The following is a 20716-nucleotide window of genomic DNA, read 5'->3' on the forward strand; positions in this document are numbered from 1 at the left end:
GGGGGTCAGTGTTACTGGAGTGCAGAGAGCAAAAGCGAAAGTGGTAAGAAAGGAGGCAGGGAGCAGATAATAGAATTCAAAGCCATTGTAGAGTTTGAATTTTATTAAAAGTGTAATGGGAAGCCATTCAACATTTAAATCTGGAAATTGATTTAATGTGATATGATTCACATTTTTAAAAATAGTATTCATCCAAGTCCTGTAAACAGTATTCTACTTAGAGATGGTTTTAGCTATCACTTTAATATCCGTAGTGCAGTCTTCCAAGTTCCAGCTTCACATCTTCAACCATCTTCAGGAAGATCTTTCTTCTTAAGAGGCTCGCTTCACCTTAGATTCATAAAGCTAAGAACAAACTTGTCTTCTCAGTAACCGACTCAGCTTCTTCATTTCTATAATTTCCCTGGTTACTCAACTTCAATATTCTAGCAAATCCTCCCTCACCCACCGAGCCCAGGCAAGGCTCCTACTTAGGAGCTTCTTTTTCATCCCCACTGCTACCATCCAAGACCAGCCTCACAAACTCAGCCTTAAACTAACCCCCAAAACGTTCAGACTCTTCAACGTGGCACTTCAAAGTGCCCCTAGCCTTCAAGCTCATCTTCTACTCCTCTAACTAAATTCTCTCTTCCAGCCAATTTGCTCTACTTATACTTTTCCTCCACCAAAAATATATTGTTCCTTTCTCTTCACTCATCAAAATTCTAGGTCAAAGCCCGGGTGCTTACTTCTTCATTATCAAGCTAAACAGTGCACCAAGATTTTATCCCTTTACTTGTTTACAATCTCCTCTCTACATGAATTTAATAATTGTGTAATTCTCTTGCTTAATTTTAAATTGTGTTCCTTGATTATGTCCAAATGTCCCATTAGATATGTCATATAATTACTGAATTATTTTCAAGTGCTCAAGGGTTTCAAAAACATATGAATTCCTTTTTTCCTGATAGTGTCTCTTTGGGGCCCACTAACTGCCTACCCTCCCTGGACTGGCTGGCTGCTCTAGGCCTGGGACAGAGCTGTCCTCTTGAGTCTGCCCCTTCACCTCACCCTGATCTCCTCTTGCAAATCCCATGATAGATCCACTATTTTCTCTATCCCATATGGGATCCTTTTTTTAATTTTTTTTTTTTAATTTAGGCTTCATCTCCCAATAGCTTTCTAATAAGAATGCATGGAAGGTAAATTTCCTGAGTTGAAACTAAAACTGCTTTTATTTTAAGCTCACACTTGATTAATTCTTTTCATTAAAGAATTAACTCTTTAGTGAAAAGGTTTGATTGTTTCACCTAAGTGAGCACATAACTACAAACATTTGTTGCTTATAGTGATGAGCTGTAAAATCAAGAGCTAATGCCTACTTCATGCTTATTTAATAGCAACAAAATTTTAGGTGTCTTGCAGGTCATGATACCTTGTCCAGGGGAATTATAATCTAAACCAAACAAAAAGAGTGCAAAAATAAGTAGAGAGGAATGCTAACACCAGTGTGTACAGACAGCCTGTTGTGCAGAGTGGAAAATTTCACTCTGAGCTTGTCAGAATCACATTCTAGGCTCTCATCTCTTTCCTTTGAAGAATAAAGAATAATCATATTTGGATTTGAAAAAGAAAAATGTTAAATGTTAGCTAACTTAATACTTTGGTGTTCTTGTGTCACTGAAAGCAGCAAAAAAAAGAATGTTCCTCATAGAAGGGAAAGAATTTTTAAAATCTTTATAGGAAATCCATTCATGAGGTGATTTGCTAAAATCTTTGCTGCACTGTGATTTCACTTGAATCATATATCAATAAACATTTGAGAAAGAAAAGCAAATTGATTTCCTGAGATTCTATTACTCGTCATATTTTCCTTAGTGGAGTTTGCATCTGCAAAGGATTTTCATAGTTAGATACTACTGCCAAAAGAAGAAATCAAGAAATCCAGAAAGGAAGAGATATCTGAAAAAGAACAGATAAAAGTTTTAAAGTAAAAATACTTATAAAAGAAGAGTTAACACGTCATTCTTTTAGTGAGTGAACAGAAATTAATTTTAAAAGCTTTAAAAGAAAAATATGGCTGGGAAGCAGAATAAAAATGAACATGTTTATGAATAACTGATTAGTTTACAGAGAATAGTATTTAAAGATACTCTGCACAAATTCCTGGCTGTTTCTGCAGGTGTTAACTCCATATGTTTGCATTTCCTTAGCTATTCAAGCAGCCACCTTTATTTAGTACAATGACTGGAGGCTCATGCTCAAGGTAGAGTACACCAAGCCAACTCCTATATCTCAGAAACTTTTTATCCATCTGGGAAGACATGGTGCCCCGGGCAAATATGTGATAGATCTGAAATATTAAAGTCAGAGGCAAAACAGATCAAATCACATAATGAGAAGCACTGAGGGAAATCTCATTCAGAAAATATGCTGACTTCAGCCATACTATGTTTCTTATCTTCATGTCTCGCAAAGAATACTGGAATCAGAAGCCATTCCCTATTGCTTAGAGCTTATTTCAGACTTTACTGGGCTATATTTTACAAATCGTAATAACCCATTTTGACTTTACAATTCAATGCTTTGTAATAACTTTCCTGAGTGGTTTAACAATGATCATAAGTCAGTTTTAAAACATTTCTGTCTCCCTCCCATAAGATCCCTCATTCCCATATAAACTCTTAGCCTACCCCTAGGTCCAAACAACCACTAATTTATTTTCTGTCTCTATAAATTTGCCTTTTCTGGACATGTCACATACATGGAGTCATACAATATACAGTCTCTTATGTCTAGATGATTTTCCTTTGCATAAGGCTTTTGAGGTTCATTCATAAAGTAGCATATGTCAATAGTTTGTTCTTTTTTATTGCTAAATAGTATTCCATTATATGAATCCACCACATTTTGTCTACCCATTTACAAGTTGATACACATTAAGTTTATTTCCAGTTTCTGGCTATAGGAAAAGGCTATAAACCTTCACTCACAAGTCTCTGTGTAAACATATGCTTTTGTTTCTCTTGAGTAAATACCTAGAGTATTTACTGCTGGATTATATGTTAGTCTTACGTTTAACTTTTTAAGAAACTGCCAAACTATTTTCCAAAGTGACTGTACTGTTTTACATTCCCACCAGCAATGTATGAGGGCTCACATTTTCCACATCCTCACTAACACTTGTTTTTGCCTGTCTTATTTGTTACAGCCATTCTACTGAAATGATATCTCTTTGTAGTTTGGATTTGCATTTCCCCAAAAACTAATGACATTGAGCAGCTCAAAGAAGTCTCAAGTTCCTTATTTTACAAATTTGAAAACTAACAGCTAGAAAAGTGACTTGTCTAAGATTATTCAGAAGTATTGTGGCAAAAATAGAATATACATCTCGTCTTTTTATTTAGTGCTTATTTTTCTTTATGAAGTAAAAAATATAATCATCCTATAAAGAAAGTTTAGACTCCTCCAATAGATTATAACCATCTCTAAAGCAATAATCAAAATTTGTGTTACCACACTCAGTTTTCATGTAATCTTTATTTTCTCTTGCTGTGTATAGACTCTAGCACATGTGTGATGCTCCATAAATATCTAAATGAATGCTGACTGACTGAACGAATGAATGCTAATAAATGTTAAAAGCATAATATGTACCTGAGGAAAAGCCAACAATGCTAGAAAGAACTTAAACAAAATAGGTGTGTGAAAGTATGTTATATTCCTTCAATCAACAGGTGAAGTGAGTAATTTCCTCCTACTCCCAAACTGAATGTGTGCTCCCCATTCCCACTTACACTTAAGTGAAACCTCCCATCATCTTGTTATTGTATTATATCAATAGCATTAAAATAGCCTTTCCTGCCACCAGTTTTTTCTAACTCCTACTTGTTGGTAAAATAAATATCTGAAGTCATCCCAGGCTTTAATACGGCCTTTGTCTAGCCAGTATTCTTAAGTCCAAGTTATTTAACAAGACACACAAGCCTTTGTCACATATTAAGTGGGCCCCAAAGACAAGATAAGTAAACTGGAGATAATGGGTGGGCCAGCATCACCAAGAAAATCTCTTTTTTGAGGCAAGTTTTCAATCTAGCCAATAGTATCAATTAAGCTTTCCTGAGGTGTGATCCCTGATTTGCAAAGCCTTTCTAAGTCTGTTTAAAAAAAATTGAATTGCTTCTCTTTTGGCTGTTTCTGTGGAAGACATGAATACTTTCTAACATAACAGGCCAGTCCCCATCCACCAGATCTGGTAATCTTATTGTTGGTCTGAAAACCACCTCTATTTTTCTCTTTTCCTCTTAGAACAGAACCACCACTTTGATTAAAAAATAAGTTCTGATCCAGCACCACTTGGACAAGTCCATTTTTTTCCTGAAGTAGGTAAGCTGTGACTTAATGTTATGTTTGAGCTCGCAGATGCAGAAACCCTGCTGATATTTTTGTTCTTGGACATGGTAACCCAGACTCTAGGATGACTCACTCACTGTGCTCACATGCATTTTCACAAATAATAACATGGATTAATGCACCAACTCCCACTTGGCATGTGTTTATAATTCATTAAGAGCAACTGCAAATTAGATTGTGACAGAAGATCTGTCTATGCAGAAGAACACCACGCTCTTTCCAAATTCTGGAATATGTAATACTACAGACAGGCCAAGGTAAATACCACATGAAGTAGCAGCATATTTCTGCTTTTTCCTAATTTGTCAGATTTATTATAGATGCCTTAAGAACTACCTCTAAACCCTTTTTTTACAACATGTTTGACCAACAGTTTTGAGCACTATTAGGTGTGATTTCAGTATTTCCAGTCAATGGCTTTTTCATATCTTAAAAAGATCTGCAGATTGTGTGAAATACTGAATAACAGAAATTTGGTGAAAGTTTTTAACAATTCTTTTTGTTATGTAAACCTTATAGAGGTACAATTATATGTATAAATATATTTTAGTATCATGTAACCCTGAGATATAGTTTTATATTTTTGTAGACATTACAGATGGTAGAATACCTAAAAATCTTTAAATAATTTTTTTTAACCATGGCATAAACTGTTTTTGCTGGCATTCCAGAAACCCAGACATTTCATTAGCATATGCCTCCCTGTCATATTTTAATAGTTCCTAATAATAACCAAAATAGTTTACACGTAAATAACATTCATGAGCTGAGCCAAACTATAATGTGGAGAGAAATTATGGTGTGGCAACAAGAGGGTTGAAAAGTGTCAGGACATATTGTTCTAGCCTTGGCTTTCACACTCTGTGACCTTTCTGATCCTCTGTTTTCCTATTTCTTGAATGAGAAGTGTCACCACCAGGATTTTGAAATCAGAGTCTAGGGAAAATGCCTACATGCAAACAGTTTATTTGGGAAATAATCCCAGATAGCAGAAGTGGAGGACAAAAGGTGAGAAACAAGAAAGGAGAAGAAACCAATAGAATAATGTTCATGGTGTCCAGTTGGTCACTGTTTTGAGCTACCAGTGCTCAGAACCTTCTGGAAGCTTCATGAAACGAGCAATCCACCCAGGGACAAAAATGGGAAGGAAGCATTTATTCATCAATTCAGTGCCTGATCAGTCAAGTGTGGTTGCACTATTGCATGAGTTCTGAGCAGGGTCCCACAGGTATCCACCTGGAGATGTCAGAGAAGGGAAAGCCTGAAACAAAGTGATCTCAGGCTGCACTGAAGGGAAGGAGTTCAAAGCCTGCACAGAAGTGGTCACCTTAGCAGTTATTGGAGTAAAGGGGAATCCAGGTGCATTTGAAATGGTGCAAACAGGTGTATGATACAAGACAGTAGGTCAATATGCTCTCAAAAACCTTCCAGCTCTAATATTATTTCATACTAATATTTATAACTATCATATATTTAGTTTCTACTAATGGATTAGTCTGTTTTCATTGCTATCTAATTTTGGTAGCACAACAACCCTGTAAATAGATATTATCTCCATTTTGTCAATGAAGAAACTAAGTATAGAAAGGTGATGTAACTTTCCTAAAGCAGGATTTCTCAGCTTTCATATTTTTGACCATGGCATTAGGGCCAGATCATTCTTTTTGGGGAATGGAGGCGGCTGTCCTGTGCACTGTAGGGTGTTTAGCAGCATCTTTGCTTTTCACTCAGTAGGTGAATACAGCTCTACAGTCATGAGTTGAAGATGTCTGCTAAATGTCCCCTGGCAGGCAAAATCACTGCCAATTAAAAACCACTGACTTCTAAAGTCATGATTGCAATAAGCAACATAAGTGCAATTTGACTCCAAAATCCATTTGAAGCACATAAGTATCCTTTTGACTGTCTCAGATTAATCCAGCCATCTGTTTTAAGGGAATCAAAGCTCTATAGAAATCAAGTGATTAAGAACTAATTAGTTCTTAAAGATTATGTTGCAAATTAAATGCAAAGGTAGAGACACGGAATTAGTAATAAGAATCCTTAAGTAAGACATAGACATCTCAGAACACTCCTGACAACGTAAGAAGTGAGTGGAGTCCAATACACTGTATAGTGTTCAGACTAGATGAGAATTACTCCCTAGGAAACCCTAGTAACCAATTCTTATCCACTTGATAATCAAAAGGAAGTAGAGGCTGAGATCAGAACGTTTATCACTCATTATATATACACATATGTACAAAATGAGTTATTAATAAAGTAAATAATCAGTATTAGTTTATGCTTTCTCCTTCCTAGGCAGGTAAAAGAACACCAGTATCGTGTTTCTAAGATCTATGCAATCCTCATTTCCTCACCTACAGCAGAAAGTGTTTGTTCTGTTTGAAAGTCCCTTGGGGGAATGTGCTAAGTGGTCCAGAGAAAAGGAGATGGAGGCTATTGGTGGTATTGAAAAGAGGACGAGTCCAGACTGAGGAGAGGAAGGAGAAAAGCAGGAATATCTGATTTTCCCAAATGCAAGGCAGCGATGCCTGCTTAGAAGAGATGCCATGAATGCGGAGGCTGCAAGGAGATGCACTGCACCCTCAAGAGCAAAGGCAAGGGGCTCTGGAAGAGCTTGCATTCAAAGCTTGATTGAGATGGACTTCCTGCCAACCAAGGTGGTCAGTAGCGAAGAGAGTAAATTTGGAGTAGATTAAACTTGATTTATAATAAATAAATAAATAAATAAATAAATAAATAAATAAATAAATAAATAAATAAATGTGACCATTTTCATACCTTAGAATTAGACAGTTTCATACTTAATGATATATATGTAAACTATGTGTAGTGTTCATCCCAGGTTGGCATTCTAAACAAATCATCTGATTATAAAGTCCGAGTTTAAAGCCTCTTCAGTTCCTGCTAAATATTTGGTCTGGTGGCCTGTATGATCTATCTAACCATGACAAGCAATGCTCTGGGACGAATAGGGCAGAGTCAGGTGAATGACCCCCTTTCTGAATGTTACCATAGTTCATGCTAGTTTGTTTATCATGGCTTCTACATATATTCTTTAATTCAATTTACTTCTTTAATTCAGAAAGTATAATCATTTATTCATAGAATGAAAAAGAACACCTGTGCTCTGTGCCAGGCATCATGCTAGAGGCTGGGGCTCAGTGTTGAGAAAAACAGACATGATAATTGTCCTTATGGATCTGAGACAGCTAGGTGTGCTGGGGGACACCAGTGAAGCAATCACAAAAATACATATAAATTATAGTCTTATAAATGAGGGGTATAGGATAACATGAGAATTAAAATAGGAAGGTTTTACTTGTTTGGAAGCCCAGGAACATTTGCCTCAAGATGTGATAAGAACTGAAGAAATGAGTAGGAATTACATAGGCAAAGAAGGAAGCGATGAGGGGCAGGGTTCCAAGAGATGGAAGAAAATGTGCTGAGATGGAAGAAAATGATGGGAGTGCAAGTTTAAGGCCAGAGAGGTAAAGAAAGGTGAGAACACATACACGTTTAACATCATGTTAAAGACTTCCCCAAAGGCTAATGGAAAGAGTAGTTAGGGTACTTTGTGACACAAATTTCACTCAAGGAAAACTGGGCAGGATGCAGGTCTTTCTGAGAATGTCCCTATTCTAAGCATGCCATTTTTAATGAGAAAACGATATTTAATTTACTTATAAATTCACTGTGTGACTTAAAGTACAAGACAGAATGGGAGCAGTCCTAAGGTGGGAGGCACAGACTGGGAGATTCTGTGAGGCTGCTGAGAGCACTAAGTCCAGGTAAGTTGGCCTCAGCTTCTCCCAGGTCCACTCTTTGTTATCTGCATGCTTGGTTATCTCATGGTTTCCAACAATCCTGATCAATAACCTGCTGGCATCAGTCTTTTTATTTCTGCCCTTGAATCTCTTCTCAAATGTGTCAGCCTCCTGCTGAGCCTTATCTCTACCTGACTGAACTAAGGCGAAGTGGGCTCTCCCCTAAAAACTCTGCTTCCCTGCAAGCAGCCTTCTCAAAAGGAGGCTGGTTTTAGTCCCACAGCACTTCTTCTGAGTCTGGGGTGGGATTAGCATCCTTCATGTTTTTTTCTCATTGCAGCTTCATGCGTTTTCCCAACCTCCTTCCTAAAATCCACAGCTTTAAGTCCCAGGTTATCAAATTCACCCTCCGCCCCTTCACTGGTGCTGTCGTCCATAAGTCCCCAGGGTCATCCCCTGCACTTCTCAGCAGTTTAGCCTGGCTCACTGTCACTGTCCAATATTACGCCTTTCTTAATTTTTGGTGATTTCAATATATATATAAATAATTCTTCTAGAACTCTAACCTCTTAGTCACATAAATTTCTTGTCAATAATAATAATCTTTCCACACTCCTCCAGTCACTCTTTCCCACTGTCAGAACCTAGACACTGCAGCCTCTCCATAATTTCGATTTTATGCATCTCACTCTCTGCCACAATCTCCTATCTTGCCAGGTCACTTTCTATAGTCTCCCAAACCCAATAATCCTTTGATCCCACAGGGGCTTCCAAGCCATTAATCCTACCAAGCTTCCACTCTCCCTCGCCCTTCTTTATGGCCTTACTCTTCTCCTCTCGCAGCTTAAATGACATGCCTAATCCTGATAGTTACTCTTTGCTTATGCCCTTGACTTCCTTGCTCTTCTCTCACTGTTTTGAGTTTGCTCGGAGAAATTTATAGCCCTGACTATAGCCCTACCTCTTCTAAACCTGAACACATGAAGCTGGCCATGACTGGAGAAAAATGCAATTCCACACACAACTGCTCTGCTCTGAAGTTCAAGACCATGAACCTCAAATGGGACCTGATATCGCCAGGCAAACATACCATAGGCCCTGATCTCTGGAGCGCATTCGGGAGGCAACCTATTGATGTTTCTCTCTTTCTCTTTCTCTCTCTCTCTCCCTCCTCTCCCTCTCTCTTAAAAAAATTAATGAAAACATATCCTCAGGTGAGGATTAAAACAACAACTCCTTATCTTGTATATCTTTGTACCCCACAGTACTCACCCAGTGCTTTGTATAGTAAATCAAATCCTCAAGTAATATTTATTCAACTGACTAATGCTTTACCTGTTTTAACCTAAAAATATTTTATTTTTATATTTACCAATATGCAGTATTTTTCCAGTTCTAAAGATTACTAAGTATTTTGTAAATGTAATTGCATTTCTAGCATAATCCCATGATTACTAGAAATTACTTTCACGATTCTATCCCAATTTAAAACTTTTCTTCTTGATGCACTGTCTTTGTAAGAAAAAAACTGTTAAGCAAAGAAACTTTACATCCAAGTTCTAACAAATTCCCAAGCAGTTTTCAAAGACACATAGGAATGTGTTAGCCATAGCTAAGAATTCTACCATAAAATCAGTTTGAGTCAAAAACTAGAAAGTGTTGCAAAAAAGTGAGAGTTTTCTCCCTTCTGTTGTTAGGGATTTATGATGTCACTCCTGTGATAAAAAAAGAAAAATTGAGCAAAATATATTATTTTAACTAAAGTGAAATTCAAAAGTAGTATATACAACAATGTGAATGTCCTTAATGTCACTGAACTGTATAGTTAAAAATGGTTAAAATGGTAAATTTGTTTTATGTACATTCTACTGCAATAAAAACAGCTGTATCCTTTTTTAAAAGTAATTTATTTATAGTACAAGAACTTCCATTGGACCTGTCCCAGTACATTATACATGTTAAAATAGACTGACCCAAACATGTATAATGTTTGAATTATGCATTAATAAGTATTCTGACAAGTAAATATTCAGAACATGTAATAAACTTCAAAGCATAAAGGTAAATATTTCTCAACCCGTCCTTTATAGGTAGGATCCCTTGAACAGGAAACTTTACTAGTATATTTTTATTTAACCCTATAAAGGATAAGAAAACTTTTAAAAAATATTAATAACAGCTATTAGTAATTACATGCTTGCTATGTACCAGGAGTTGAGCTAGACATTTCATGTATGTTATCTTTAATTTTAGTCTCATGAAAATAAAATAATCCCTACTCCATCCCCAAGTCCCAAAATCACAAACATTAAAGCTATTGAAACTTTTTTTTCCAGATGTGAAAAATAGGTCACATCCATAGGATTGTGTTCATAACAGACTTTAGAAAATCCAAGCAATCATTTTTATGGTACATTCTTTATTATTGATGTAGAATATGAATGAATTTAATAGAGAGTTCCTCATAAGTTAGGCCCAAATCATTCAAAGGATAGGTTCCTTTAAAAGGATGTTTGCTGTACGCTCAGCCGGGTGTGGCTCAGCGGTTGAGCGTCGACCTAGGATCCAGGCGATCGGGGTTCGATTCCCGGTCAGGGCACATGCCTGGGTTGTAGGCTCAATCAATGACTCTCATCATTGATGTTTCTGTCTCTCTCTCTCCCCCTCCTTTCCCCTCTCTGAAATCAATAAAGATCTATTTTTTTAAAAAAAGTTTAAAAGGATGTTTGCTGTAATAGAAAGAATTATGAATCACTATAGTTTTTTCCACTTTGCCTCACTAAATAAGGTTCAACAGGTAATATTAACTCAGAGGCCTGCAGACTTCATGTATTGATATCAACCTACCTTTTTAAGTTGATTTTATATAAGGTTCTGCTTCTCTTCTCATGCTCACTGTTATACATCCAAAAGCTTGTTACTTTAAACTGAAGTAACACCAAGATTTATTCTAAGGTGGAATAAAAGCAAGTATTTTTTGAAGTGGCTTTTCATTCTCTGAATATTTTTCTTCTGATCTGAAAGCATTCAACTTTTACATTTTAAGAACAATGGTTAAAAGAACAAAGTGGAGGGAGAATGAGTTTCTATTTTAATGTATTCCACCACAGCCCCAGTGCAGCCCCTGCAAACCTGGCTATGGAGACACAAACCTGAGCTAAAATGTTACCTTCCTCCTATCCTCCAGTTTTCCACTTCCAGAGACAAGAGCTCACAGAACTAGGCAGGAGGGGAAAGGTGATGGCTGTGTGTGTTAGGGAAGGAGTCCTGGGGAAGAGTACTTGAGTAATGACACTAGCAGGAACAAGTTTTACATTGGAAGAGGTGAAATACTTCCCAAAATTTTTACAAGGAAAGCTCTGTAAGGTCAAAGCAGCAATGGGGCAGTGGCATGGAAAACCACTGTACGCTGGGAGTTTAAACTTATCACACAGTTCAGAGTATGAAAGAGCCAGTAGTGCTTGTAGGTTTCTATATCATTTACTAGAGAAAAGATAGCATCTATAAAAGCTTCCAAAAATTTAGGAAAAAGAAAACACAATTTGCCACATTAGAACAGAATTCAGTATTCATACAGAGAAATAGAGAACAAGGTTTGTGAAGACAAACCTCCTTGTGATGAGATTTGCCTTATATAAAAATAAAATACATGGGGCTTATAATAATAATTTTTAAAAGGAAGAGAAAGATGAGGGCCCTTGCAGAAAAAAAAAAGTAGAAGAAACATCTTCATAAGACTCAAAGGAATAGGAATATTCTTGAAAATAATCTAATTCAGGATCCAGGGGAAAAAATTCAAGAAAAAGCCAAACATTCTAAAAAGTTATTAATTATTGAGTAGACACTATGTATTAGTAAATTGTTATTTATTGTTGAGCAGTTACTATGTATGAGGTGTTATACATACATTATGTGTATTAGCTCATTTATCCTCACAATGATCCCATGAGTTATTATTGTCCTCTTTAAAAATGAGGGCGTGCCCAAGGTCATAAAGCTATTAAGAATTTAAAAAGACATAGCTATGATGAGCAGGTGCAGAAATTCATTCATTCATTCACTCAAATAATACTGTATGGATACTGATGAGGGGCAGGTACTATCTGAGGCACTTGGGGCATATTAGTGGGGGGAGGGTAAGGACTTGCATTCTGGTAAGGCATAAGTTACACAGTGTGAAAAGCTGGAGTTCTGTCAGAAGAAAAAGAAATTAAAGCAAGACAATGAAGTTAGAAAGTACATGGTGGGGGTGGAAATTAATAAATGGAGCTGAATTTGAGGTGGTTTTTAGTGTGTCTGGGGATCTTGGCTTATAACAGGATGATGACACTTACTTTGTTAATTGATAAGCTCTTCCTTCTGTCATTCTGTTATAGGCTTTCTGGTTTTTTATGTTTTCTTGACACTTCCTTCTTTCCTTAGGTTTTTCTAAGTAGCCCGTTTTATTTCTCTGTCTAGTGTTTTGAAAAGCAGTATTCTACTGATGGCTGCTCTTAAGTTACGTATATCCTACATTTCTCTTCCAATCTCAAGCACAGAAAGTAAGCTCCACGAGGCAGGGTCTTTGTGTTCTATCACTGAGCCTAACACAACAGTACGAGTATTAAAATATATTTGTTTTATGAGTGAATAAGTTAATCGTAGGTATTAACTAAATGATCACAATTCTGCTTTGTGGCCAAAGATAGACTCTGGAGGGGAAACTAGAAACTAGAAAGTGAATGCAGGGAAGTGGGAAAGAATGCTATCCCAACCCTGATACTTTGTGATTTTGAGAAATGTACCCGTCCTCTTTGCACTAGAAAAGGGAAAATAAGGGAAGTGGATTAGAACAGAGAATTCATTACCTTTTTGCCTAGTATTTTCCTAGGAGTTTTATTTGGAAGTGAGCATTAAACTATTAATACAAATGTCAAGATACTACACAAAACATCCACAGAAACTCTTCTCATCCTTTTTAAAAAAAATTTCACAAACATTTCCTACATAATCCAACAAACAACAACAACAAAAAATGGTACATCTTTTTTCAATTTGCATACAATGGAAAAATAAGAATATATATATACACACACATATATAACAAAGTTTAACCAATAGGCAGTAGGTAGGTTGATAGTTTAGTTCTACAGGTAAGAAAATATCTAATAATAAATAGAATTTGTTTTAGCATTAGTCACTTCCACAACCAAGTATTATTCTGATCAATAAAGCTTGCTATCATCAGGCTTCTGGTATATACTTATACCATTACTTAATTTTTAGTGCTGCTCCACACCCTGGCTCTTCACAATTACTAACATAGAAACCTGTTGCAAAGTAGGTGCAAGCATTTGCAAACCAACAAAACCCCCAGCTTATTATAAGCATGAATGTGTATGATGGAATTTCTTCCCAAGCAATGAACTTTAAAACCATCAAATCACCAGAACTGCCCTGGCCCCTGGCCAGTGTGGCTCATTTAGTTGGGAGTCATCCTGTGCACCAAAAGGTTGCAGGTTTGATTACTGGTCAGCGCACCTGCCAATCTCCCAACAGGGGGCATGCAAGGAGGCGGCAGCCAATCCACGTTTCTCTCCCTCTCTCTTTAAAAATCAATTTTAAGAAAACTTTAAAAAAAAAATCAATAGAATTGAATTTGCCAAAAAGTTTCTGCCTAAGTCAGGGAAGAGATGCATTTATTTCAATAGAGGAGCTGAAATTAAAACTCAGTGTTTAGTTTAGGGGTAGGTTGGAGGATTCAGCCATTTGAAAAAATGACCATCTTAAAAAAAATGGCCACTAAAAATAAGTTCACTAAATTTATTTTTTAAATCATAAAACATTTCTTACAAAAGAGCATTAAAATGTTCACACTGCTCTGAATAGATGCCAGGGACAAGTGGACTATTGTTACTTTTCCTCCCTGTCCCAACCCCTAAAAATATTAGAGTGACCACAAAGCAAAGTGTTCACAATAATTACATAGGAGGGATTTTTCTTTATAACCAACTACAGTGAACAAAAATTAAAAAGCACTCACTCTGCTGCTGTTTCAAAATTTCAATGTTAGCTCTTTCACGCCCTTCACCCCTACCCTGTTTATGAGGAACTAAAACATTATATCTGGTAAACAGCAAAGATTTCACTACCCTTCAAATGCAGAACACCTATGAAGCAGAGGCATGCTGACTTTTTAAACAGAAGCAGAAAAGATTTGTTGCTCTTTTAAGATCTTTTTGAGAAACTCATAAAGGCTACCAATCTTCTCCACAAAAGCATTTTTATATATGAATATATTATGAAAAATAAGTTGACGTTTTATAAGATCGCAAAAACTTTTAATGCATTTATTGTTAATGACATTAAAACATCAATGTTATATGTTTAAAGGTGACTAGGTAATACACACACACAACCCTCTCCGTACTTCATAATAAAGAAAGCTCCAAGCCCCCAAGGTGAAATTAAAGCACTTATCCAAAGAAAGAAAAGATTAATAGCTGTCATGAAATTTTTTGAAATATTAAATTTCAATATCTTCTTTTAAGTCCTCATAACATATTTACTTTAGATAGGGATGAAGTTGTTTAAGCTTAGCTCTCCTGGACAAACCAAGTCTGATTGGCCGACTGCATGTCTTAAGAGGTAGTACTCTTGAAATTCCATGTGAAAAATTACTACCTAAAAATACAGGACAATAAAAGTATTTAAGGGATAAAAATTACTCATAGTTTCTAAGATTAAAAAATTTTTGCTAACTTTTAATCATACAAGCAACATTTACTGAGTCACTGAGCTAGGTGTTTTAAACGAATTAGTTTACTTAATCCTAAATCTTCATTTTTAAAATGTAGAAACCTCAGCACAAAAGTCAAGTAACTTGACCAATATAAAATACAAACTAAAGTTATCACTCCAGTCAGACAGTTTGACTTAATGATAACAAAACTATATAGATTTTTTAAAAACTATTGATTTTTGAGAGAGAGAAATATCTTTTTGTTGTTCCACTTATTTATGCATTCATTGGTTGATTCTTGTATGTGCCCTGACCGGGGATTGAACCAGTAACCTTGGTGTATTTGGGGATAATCTTTGAAAGTAAATCCAAGACAACTATCCTAACATAATATCAAATAATTCTGGCTGACCTCACACATTATTTTTCATATTTTATAATAATGAGGCACTTTTCCTTGTAAAGACACAATACAGTATTATGGATTCAAGTATTTCCAACAGATGTAACATTTCTTTTCCAATTTTTGCACATAATTTAGTCTCCTCATACACCCATTTCATTATCACAGTTATAATCATGACAGATACGGGTGCATGTTCCCTGATCTTCCCCCATTCTATCTCGACATTAACCCAAGTTCTTCCTCTCTCTCTGTCCTACAAGAAACAACTCCTGTCCTTTCCAGGCCAATTCTGCCACCCTGCTTCTAGTCTCGGAGTATTGTTCCCTCAATTATTCCCTTCATTCAGGGGAGAAGAGACTACCTGTGGGCTTTTGATCTTTCAGACCTTAGTTTAATTTTTAAGATTATTTTATTGTAAACTAAGAAAAAAGGAAAAGATGCTTTTCTGAAGTGACTGAATAAAGTTACCAGGGACAGCATTCTACTGATGACAAGCCAGAAAAATGTTCTGAGAAATGATGAATGACTGAAGGTGTTTTAGTAAATGTATTTCAACTACATTACTGTTCTTTCTAGATCTGGACTTGTTGTATAGTACCAGCAGGCTTTGACCAAATGAAATTTTAGTCATTTAGAAAACAATTGCCCAATATCAGTCCTGCCTTGTCTCATTCCATTGGTACTATTATAAGTTAGAACAGATGTTAGACCTGCAGTGTTTCATTGTGATATAGTGGACCTCTTGGGCAAATGATAAGGATAGTTGCTTCACTGTTTGTTAGTTTTGTTTAATAGTAATAAAAATTTTAAATTCCATATTTGTAAATCACGCTAACATATCTAAATGATACTAATTTTTTTATTACTAAATAAAATGCTTATATAAAGAGCCTCATAACAGTTAAAGGATAGAGAACATTGACGATGATTATATAACTGGGACTAGCATCTCTCAATAGAAATCCAACTCAGTTAAACACCTTTTTTGGTTTTGCCAATTGCTGTTACCTATATTAGATGTGTATATTAGACATGCATAACACCTACCTTATTACATAGTTATTGCAATGCATCCCAGCAAATATTTAGACAGTTTGGAAGAGCACATTTCCCAATAACATTCTAAACCTAATATTCTAAAATGGCATCTTAATTTTTAGCCAATTTTTAACTATTAGAATTTGCTTCAGTAAATTATTAATGTTTACAAAAGTACTAAATCTCTGTATTTATTTTCTAATAACCTAAGTATATTTTCCTCATACTGAAAATACAAGAATGCAATAATCATCTTAGAAGGTACTCTAGAAAATAACCAAAAATCTTACCTCCCTTCAGTAAATAATTAACTTTTTCTTCCTTAAATTCATCAGAGAATAAAGCAGGTCTTTTGGGTGAAGGTGTCTCACCATCTGAAAATAAAGATCAATATGTTACAGCAGAAAGTAACTTTTATATAAAATGTTAATACTAAACAAATTACTTTTTCAAAAATACTCCTCCTGCTGGCTCTTAATATTTAGATAAATGAAGCAGGGTCCTTCAAAGCTCCTTTTAAAAATCTTATCACTTGTCATCTTCAAGTTCAGTACATTATTTAATGTTGGAACAGTTCTTTATAGAAAACAATGTGCATCAGTAAGCATTGCTTATACTCTGTCTCCTTTTTGCTCAAATTATATATTTGGCCAACACAGGGGGAAAAAGCATTAATATTTTTCTATCATAAGAAAACACATTTTAAAACTAGTTCTATACCTTCCTCAGAAGTAGAATAGAGAAACTCTTCCTTCGATGGCCCTAAACAGGGATACTCATTAGGAACTTCCTGCTCTCTGTTTCTGGGTACTGCTTCCCACTTAAATAAACGCTGGTGTCTTTTATGCCTATTGGGACCTGCTGCAGCATCACAGAGCAAAGAAGATGCACATATTTTGTTGACTGTACCCATTTTCAAATCTTTTTTTATCTTTGTTTTCGTCTCCTCCACATCATTATTTTCTCTAAAGTAATTTTCGTGCCCATTGTTTGTTTTCACAGAGCTCAGAATCTCATTTTCCTTACTGATTTCATGGAACATGTGAAGTTCTTTAAGCACTAAATCAAATTTACTCTTCATCTCAAAATCGTTGGCTATTGTCATAGCTTCTGATAAACGCTCAGCAGTTAAGCCCTGAAAACCACCGTCCCCTTCACTCAGATCAGCTCCAAACTGATGTTTAACACATTCTGTAGAGTCGTTCTGTGGATAAAAATGCTGTGAATTAGCTAACTCACTTTCTCGCAAAATGCTCTCATACTCATTTGTGCCAGGGAGGTTATTTTGATTAACGTATTTAGTTTCTTCCACATTTCCTTTCTTACTCATTAAGGAAACGGGTTGCTTAGAAAGCATGCCACCCATTGAATCAAAACTATTTTCCTCTCCCTTGCCGATCTCAGTGTCTTTATGAACTTGGCGATGGCGTGTTAAACTTTGTGCCGTGACTTCTCCTTCCTTCTTCAAAATTAAGTCACGGTTTTTTGCTTCGATTTCACTTCTTAGCAAGCTCCCAAAGTCTCGCGCCTGCGTTAAAATCATGGCATCGGTTTGCTCCGTATGTTTTGTGCAGCGGCTTGTCGGTTTGGCTTGTTGCCTGACATGGAAGACATCTTCAAAAATGCACTTAAAATTAAAGCTACTCATCTTATCGCACTCCAGTTTCCGTTCGGTGTCCGGTTTTTTGTTGTGCATATTTATTTCATAAAAGTCTGCATTAATGTATTCATGGGTTTTCTGTATGAATTGAGGGAGAGAATTAACATGTATTTTCACAGCATTTGTACTGCAGGGAGCCCAGTTTTTCACATTCGTGACTTGTTCAGGACAAGTCTTACCCTTGTAACTAATTTCTTTTGTCAAAGAAATTTCATCCATGTCATCAAAGTCCATTAAAACTATATTTTTTGTTGTCACACTAAAGGAATTGATGGGTCTTTCCTCAAACTCTTCGAAAACTTGCTCCATTTTAAACAGGTTTTTCCCCTCTAACATGGGTTTCATACTATCTCCTGACGGTATTGAGAAAGTTAAAGTCCTTCCTAGATATACAAGATGGTTTTCTACTGTAATATTTTCTGGATAATTCAAAGGCATTACCCATTTGAAAATGCATCCCTCTAATTTGGAATCATTTCCAGTTCCAGTTAAAGAGTCAAAGTTACTGAGCAAAGAAGCTATGTTGGTTTTCAATATGATATTCAGAGGTTTTGAAACGCTGGTTTGTAAGTATATGCTTAAAACGTTAATCCTTCTATTGACATTTATATTCCTAATTATTAGATACTGAACATCAGTTTGCTTTAGACGTTTCAAAATTCCATGCCAGGCTGAAATGCTATTACCTTCTTCACTTGCGGAAACGCTTTTATGGAAATAAAACCTTTCCGTAATGAAATTCTCAAACACAGTGCCTAAGTGAAAGCCCTTCTGTGAAGTATAATATCGCAACTGTAGCACAGCACTGTTTTCTCCTTTACCGCTTACCCAAAAAAACCTTAGTAAAGCCCTTTGGCTGCCCAGGGCTCCCGTCGTGAGGAGCTGTGGTTGTTCTTCACGTGTGTTCATGGCTTTTGTATGATAATAATCTTCGCTTAAAAGAGCTATTTCTGAGAATTGTAGCAAATTCAATTTTTCTCCAGTTTTTCTAATGTTTTGACACTTAGTTTTGTAATTATGTGTAACCCAGCTGTGTTTCCTACTTTTCCTCAAAATACGTCTAATCGTATAGTTCTCGCTTTGACATTTTTCTGATCTGGCAGATGGGTAAACGTCCAGGCACGTTTCCGCCTCTTTCCAACCTGCAGTTTGTAGTTTTACAGGAAAACTCTCCTCAGGGCCTCTGAGGCCGGACGCGGCGCCGCGGTGGGAGCGGCGGGAACCGGCCGCGTCCGCTTTCCTGGCGCGAACGCTCCGGTCGCCGCCCGGCTGGTCGCGGCGTCCAGGGGACGTATTTTCTGCGTCCACAATTTTTTCGTCGTCGGGTAACTTACGCTTTTTAACAGTCAGTCTATGCGGGGGCCAGTGAATGTTTGTGAAATTCTCAACAGGTGTCTCATTTTCGTCGTTCTTTTTCTTGGCCCTTCCCTTTGAACAGACGGGGGGCCGTTCGCTCTTTAACTCCGTGGGGAGCCCGGGGACACCCCCCGTGCTGCCAGCTCTAAGAAAGCTGGCGTCGGCAATTGTCAGGCCGGGCCGGTTTTGAGATTTTGACATTGTTAACCTTTTAGATGCTGAAATGTTACTTTCTTTTTCGCTTGGCGGCGTGACACTGTCAGCTTTACATCTGGTCTTGACTTCGTGCCATGCCGGTTTCGTCTCCCTGGAAAAGGGAACGTCCAGCCACGGGCTTTCTGCCCGTTCTCTGTAACTGTTGCCTCTCTGGCCACTGTCTCTCCCTTGGACTGGATACTGTTTTCCACCCTCGTCTCTAAGTCCCCGGGCGCCGCACGCAGAGACGCCGGGCCGCAGCTGGGCGGCCTCGGCTTGGGGCCCGCCACTGCGGGGCGCCCTGGAAACCTCGCCCCAGGGCCCTGCTTCAGGGGACCTTCTGGGAGCCCTCAAGCCGGAATCAAAGCTTCGTGAGCGGGGCGGCTGCGAACCGCCCTCCGTCTCGAAGCTGCTTTTTTGGGGCCGCAGGTTTCCCCTGTGCTTCCCGTCGGCCGCCTCCTCCACACGCAGGTCTGCGGGGCTACGGAAAAGCGCGTCAGCTGAAACCAGCAGCGCCTGGAAGGGCCGGGGGGGCAGCGCCCACTCTTTCTCCAGCTCGGACACGCGAGGCACCACAGGCAGCCTCCACGCCGCCGCGGAGACACCGCCAGGCTCCTCAGCACGAAGCCGCTTACTACTGGGGGGACGGGGACCGGGTTCTTCAGGAGGCGGAGGGGGGGCGGCCGGCTCCCCGAGCTCGGCCACCCCAGGTGTGAGGCGCGTGAGCGACATGACAAAGGACTGAGGGGATCTGTCCGCGGTTCCCGCCAAGCGCTAGTCTTTAGCGCGCGGGAGAGGCTCCGCCTCATTCCAGGGCCGCCCCGGCCACGCCCCTTTCAGCGGGCCTTAGCCTCCCTTTACGCCTAGCCCCGCCCCGGACACGCCCCTGGCCGTCCCCGCCTATCCCCGCCCCCGCCCAAGCTCCGCCCCCGCCCAAGCCACGCCTCTCGGCGCCCCGTCCGCCCCCCTCCCTCGAGCTCCCGGGGGTCTCTCGCTCAGAGCGCCTGGCTCCGCGGTCGTTAAGTCATCTGCTTTTAGCGCCTCTTGCTAAAGCCAGGATTGTAGCCGGTCTCAACACTCTCCTCCCCCTCAGAATTAAGACGGAAAGTCAGAATCCCTGTGACTTCTCTAATTTGTAAACGGAAACGGCTTTATTTTTTACATTCTTTAGTTCTGCC

General features: G+C 38.1%; 1 protein-coding gene across 1 annotated transcript; it reads right to left on the reverse strand.

Moving 5' to 3' along the window:
* Nucleotides 1-14706: 14706 nt before the first annotated feature.
* RAD51AP2 (RAD51 associated protein 2) lies at nucleotides 14707-20270 on the reverse strand (the record flags this gene model as incomplete). The annotated part of the gene is made up of 3 exons (XM_081155851.1): nucleotides 14707-14825; nucleotides 16618-16701; nucleotides 17048-20270. 3 exons carry the CDS (start codon nucleotides 20268-20270, stop codon nucleotides 14707-14709), a joined length of 3426 nt encoding a protein of 1141 aa, XP_081011977.1.
* Nucleotides 20271-20716: the final 446 nt, after the last annotated feature.

The sequence above is a fragment of the Miniopterus schreibersii genome (assembly GCF_964146895.1).
Source record: "Miniopterus schreibersii genome assembly, chromosome: 13".
Classification (NCBI taxonomy): domain Eukaryota; kingdom Metazoa; phylum Chordata; class Mammalia; order Chiroptera; family Miniopteridae; genus Miniopterus; species Miniopterus schreibersii.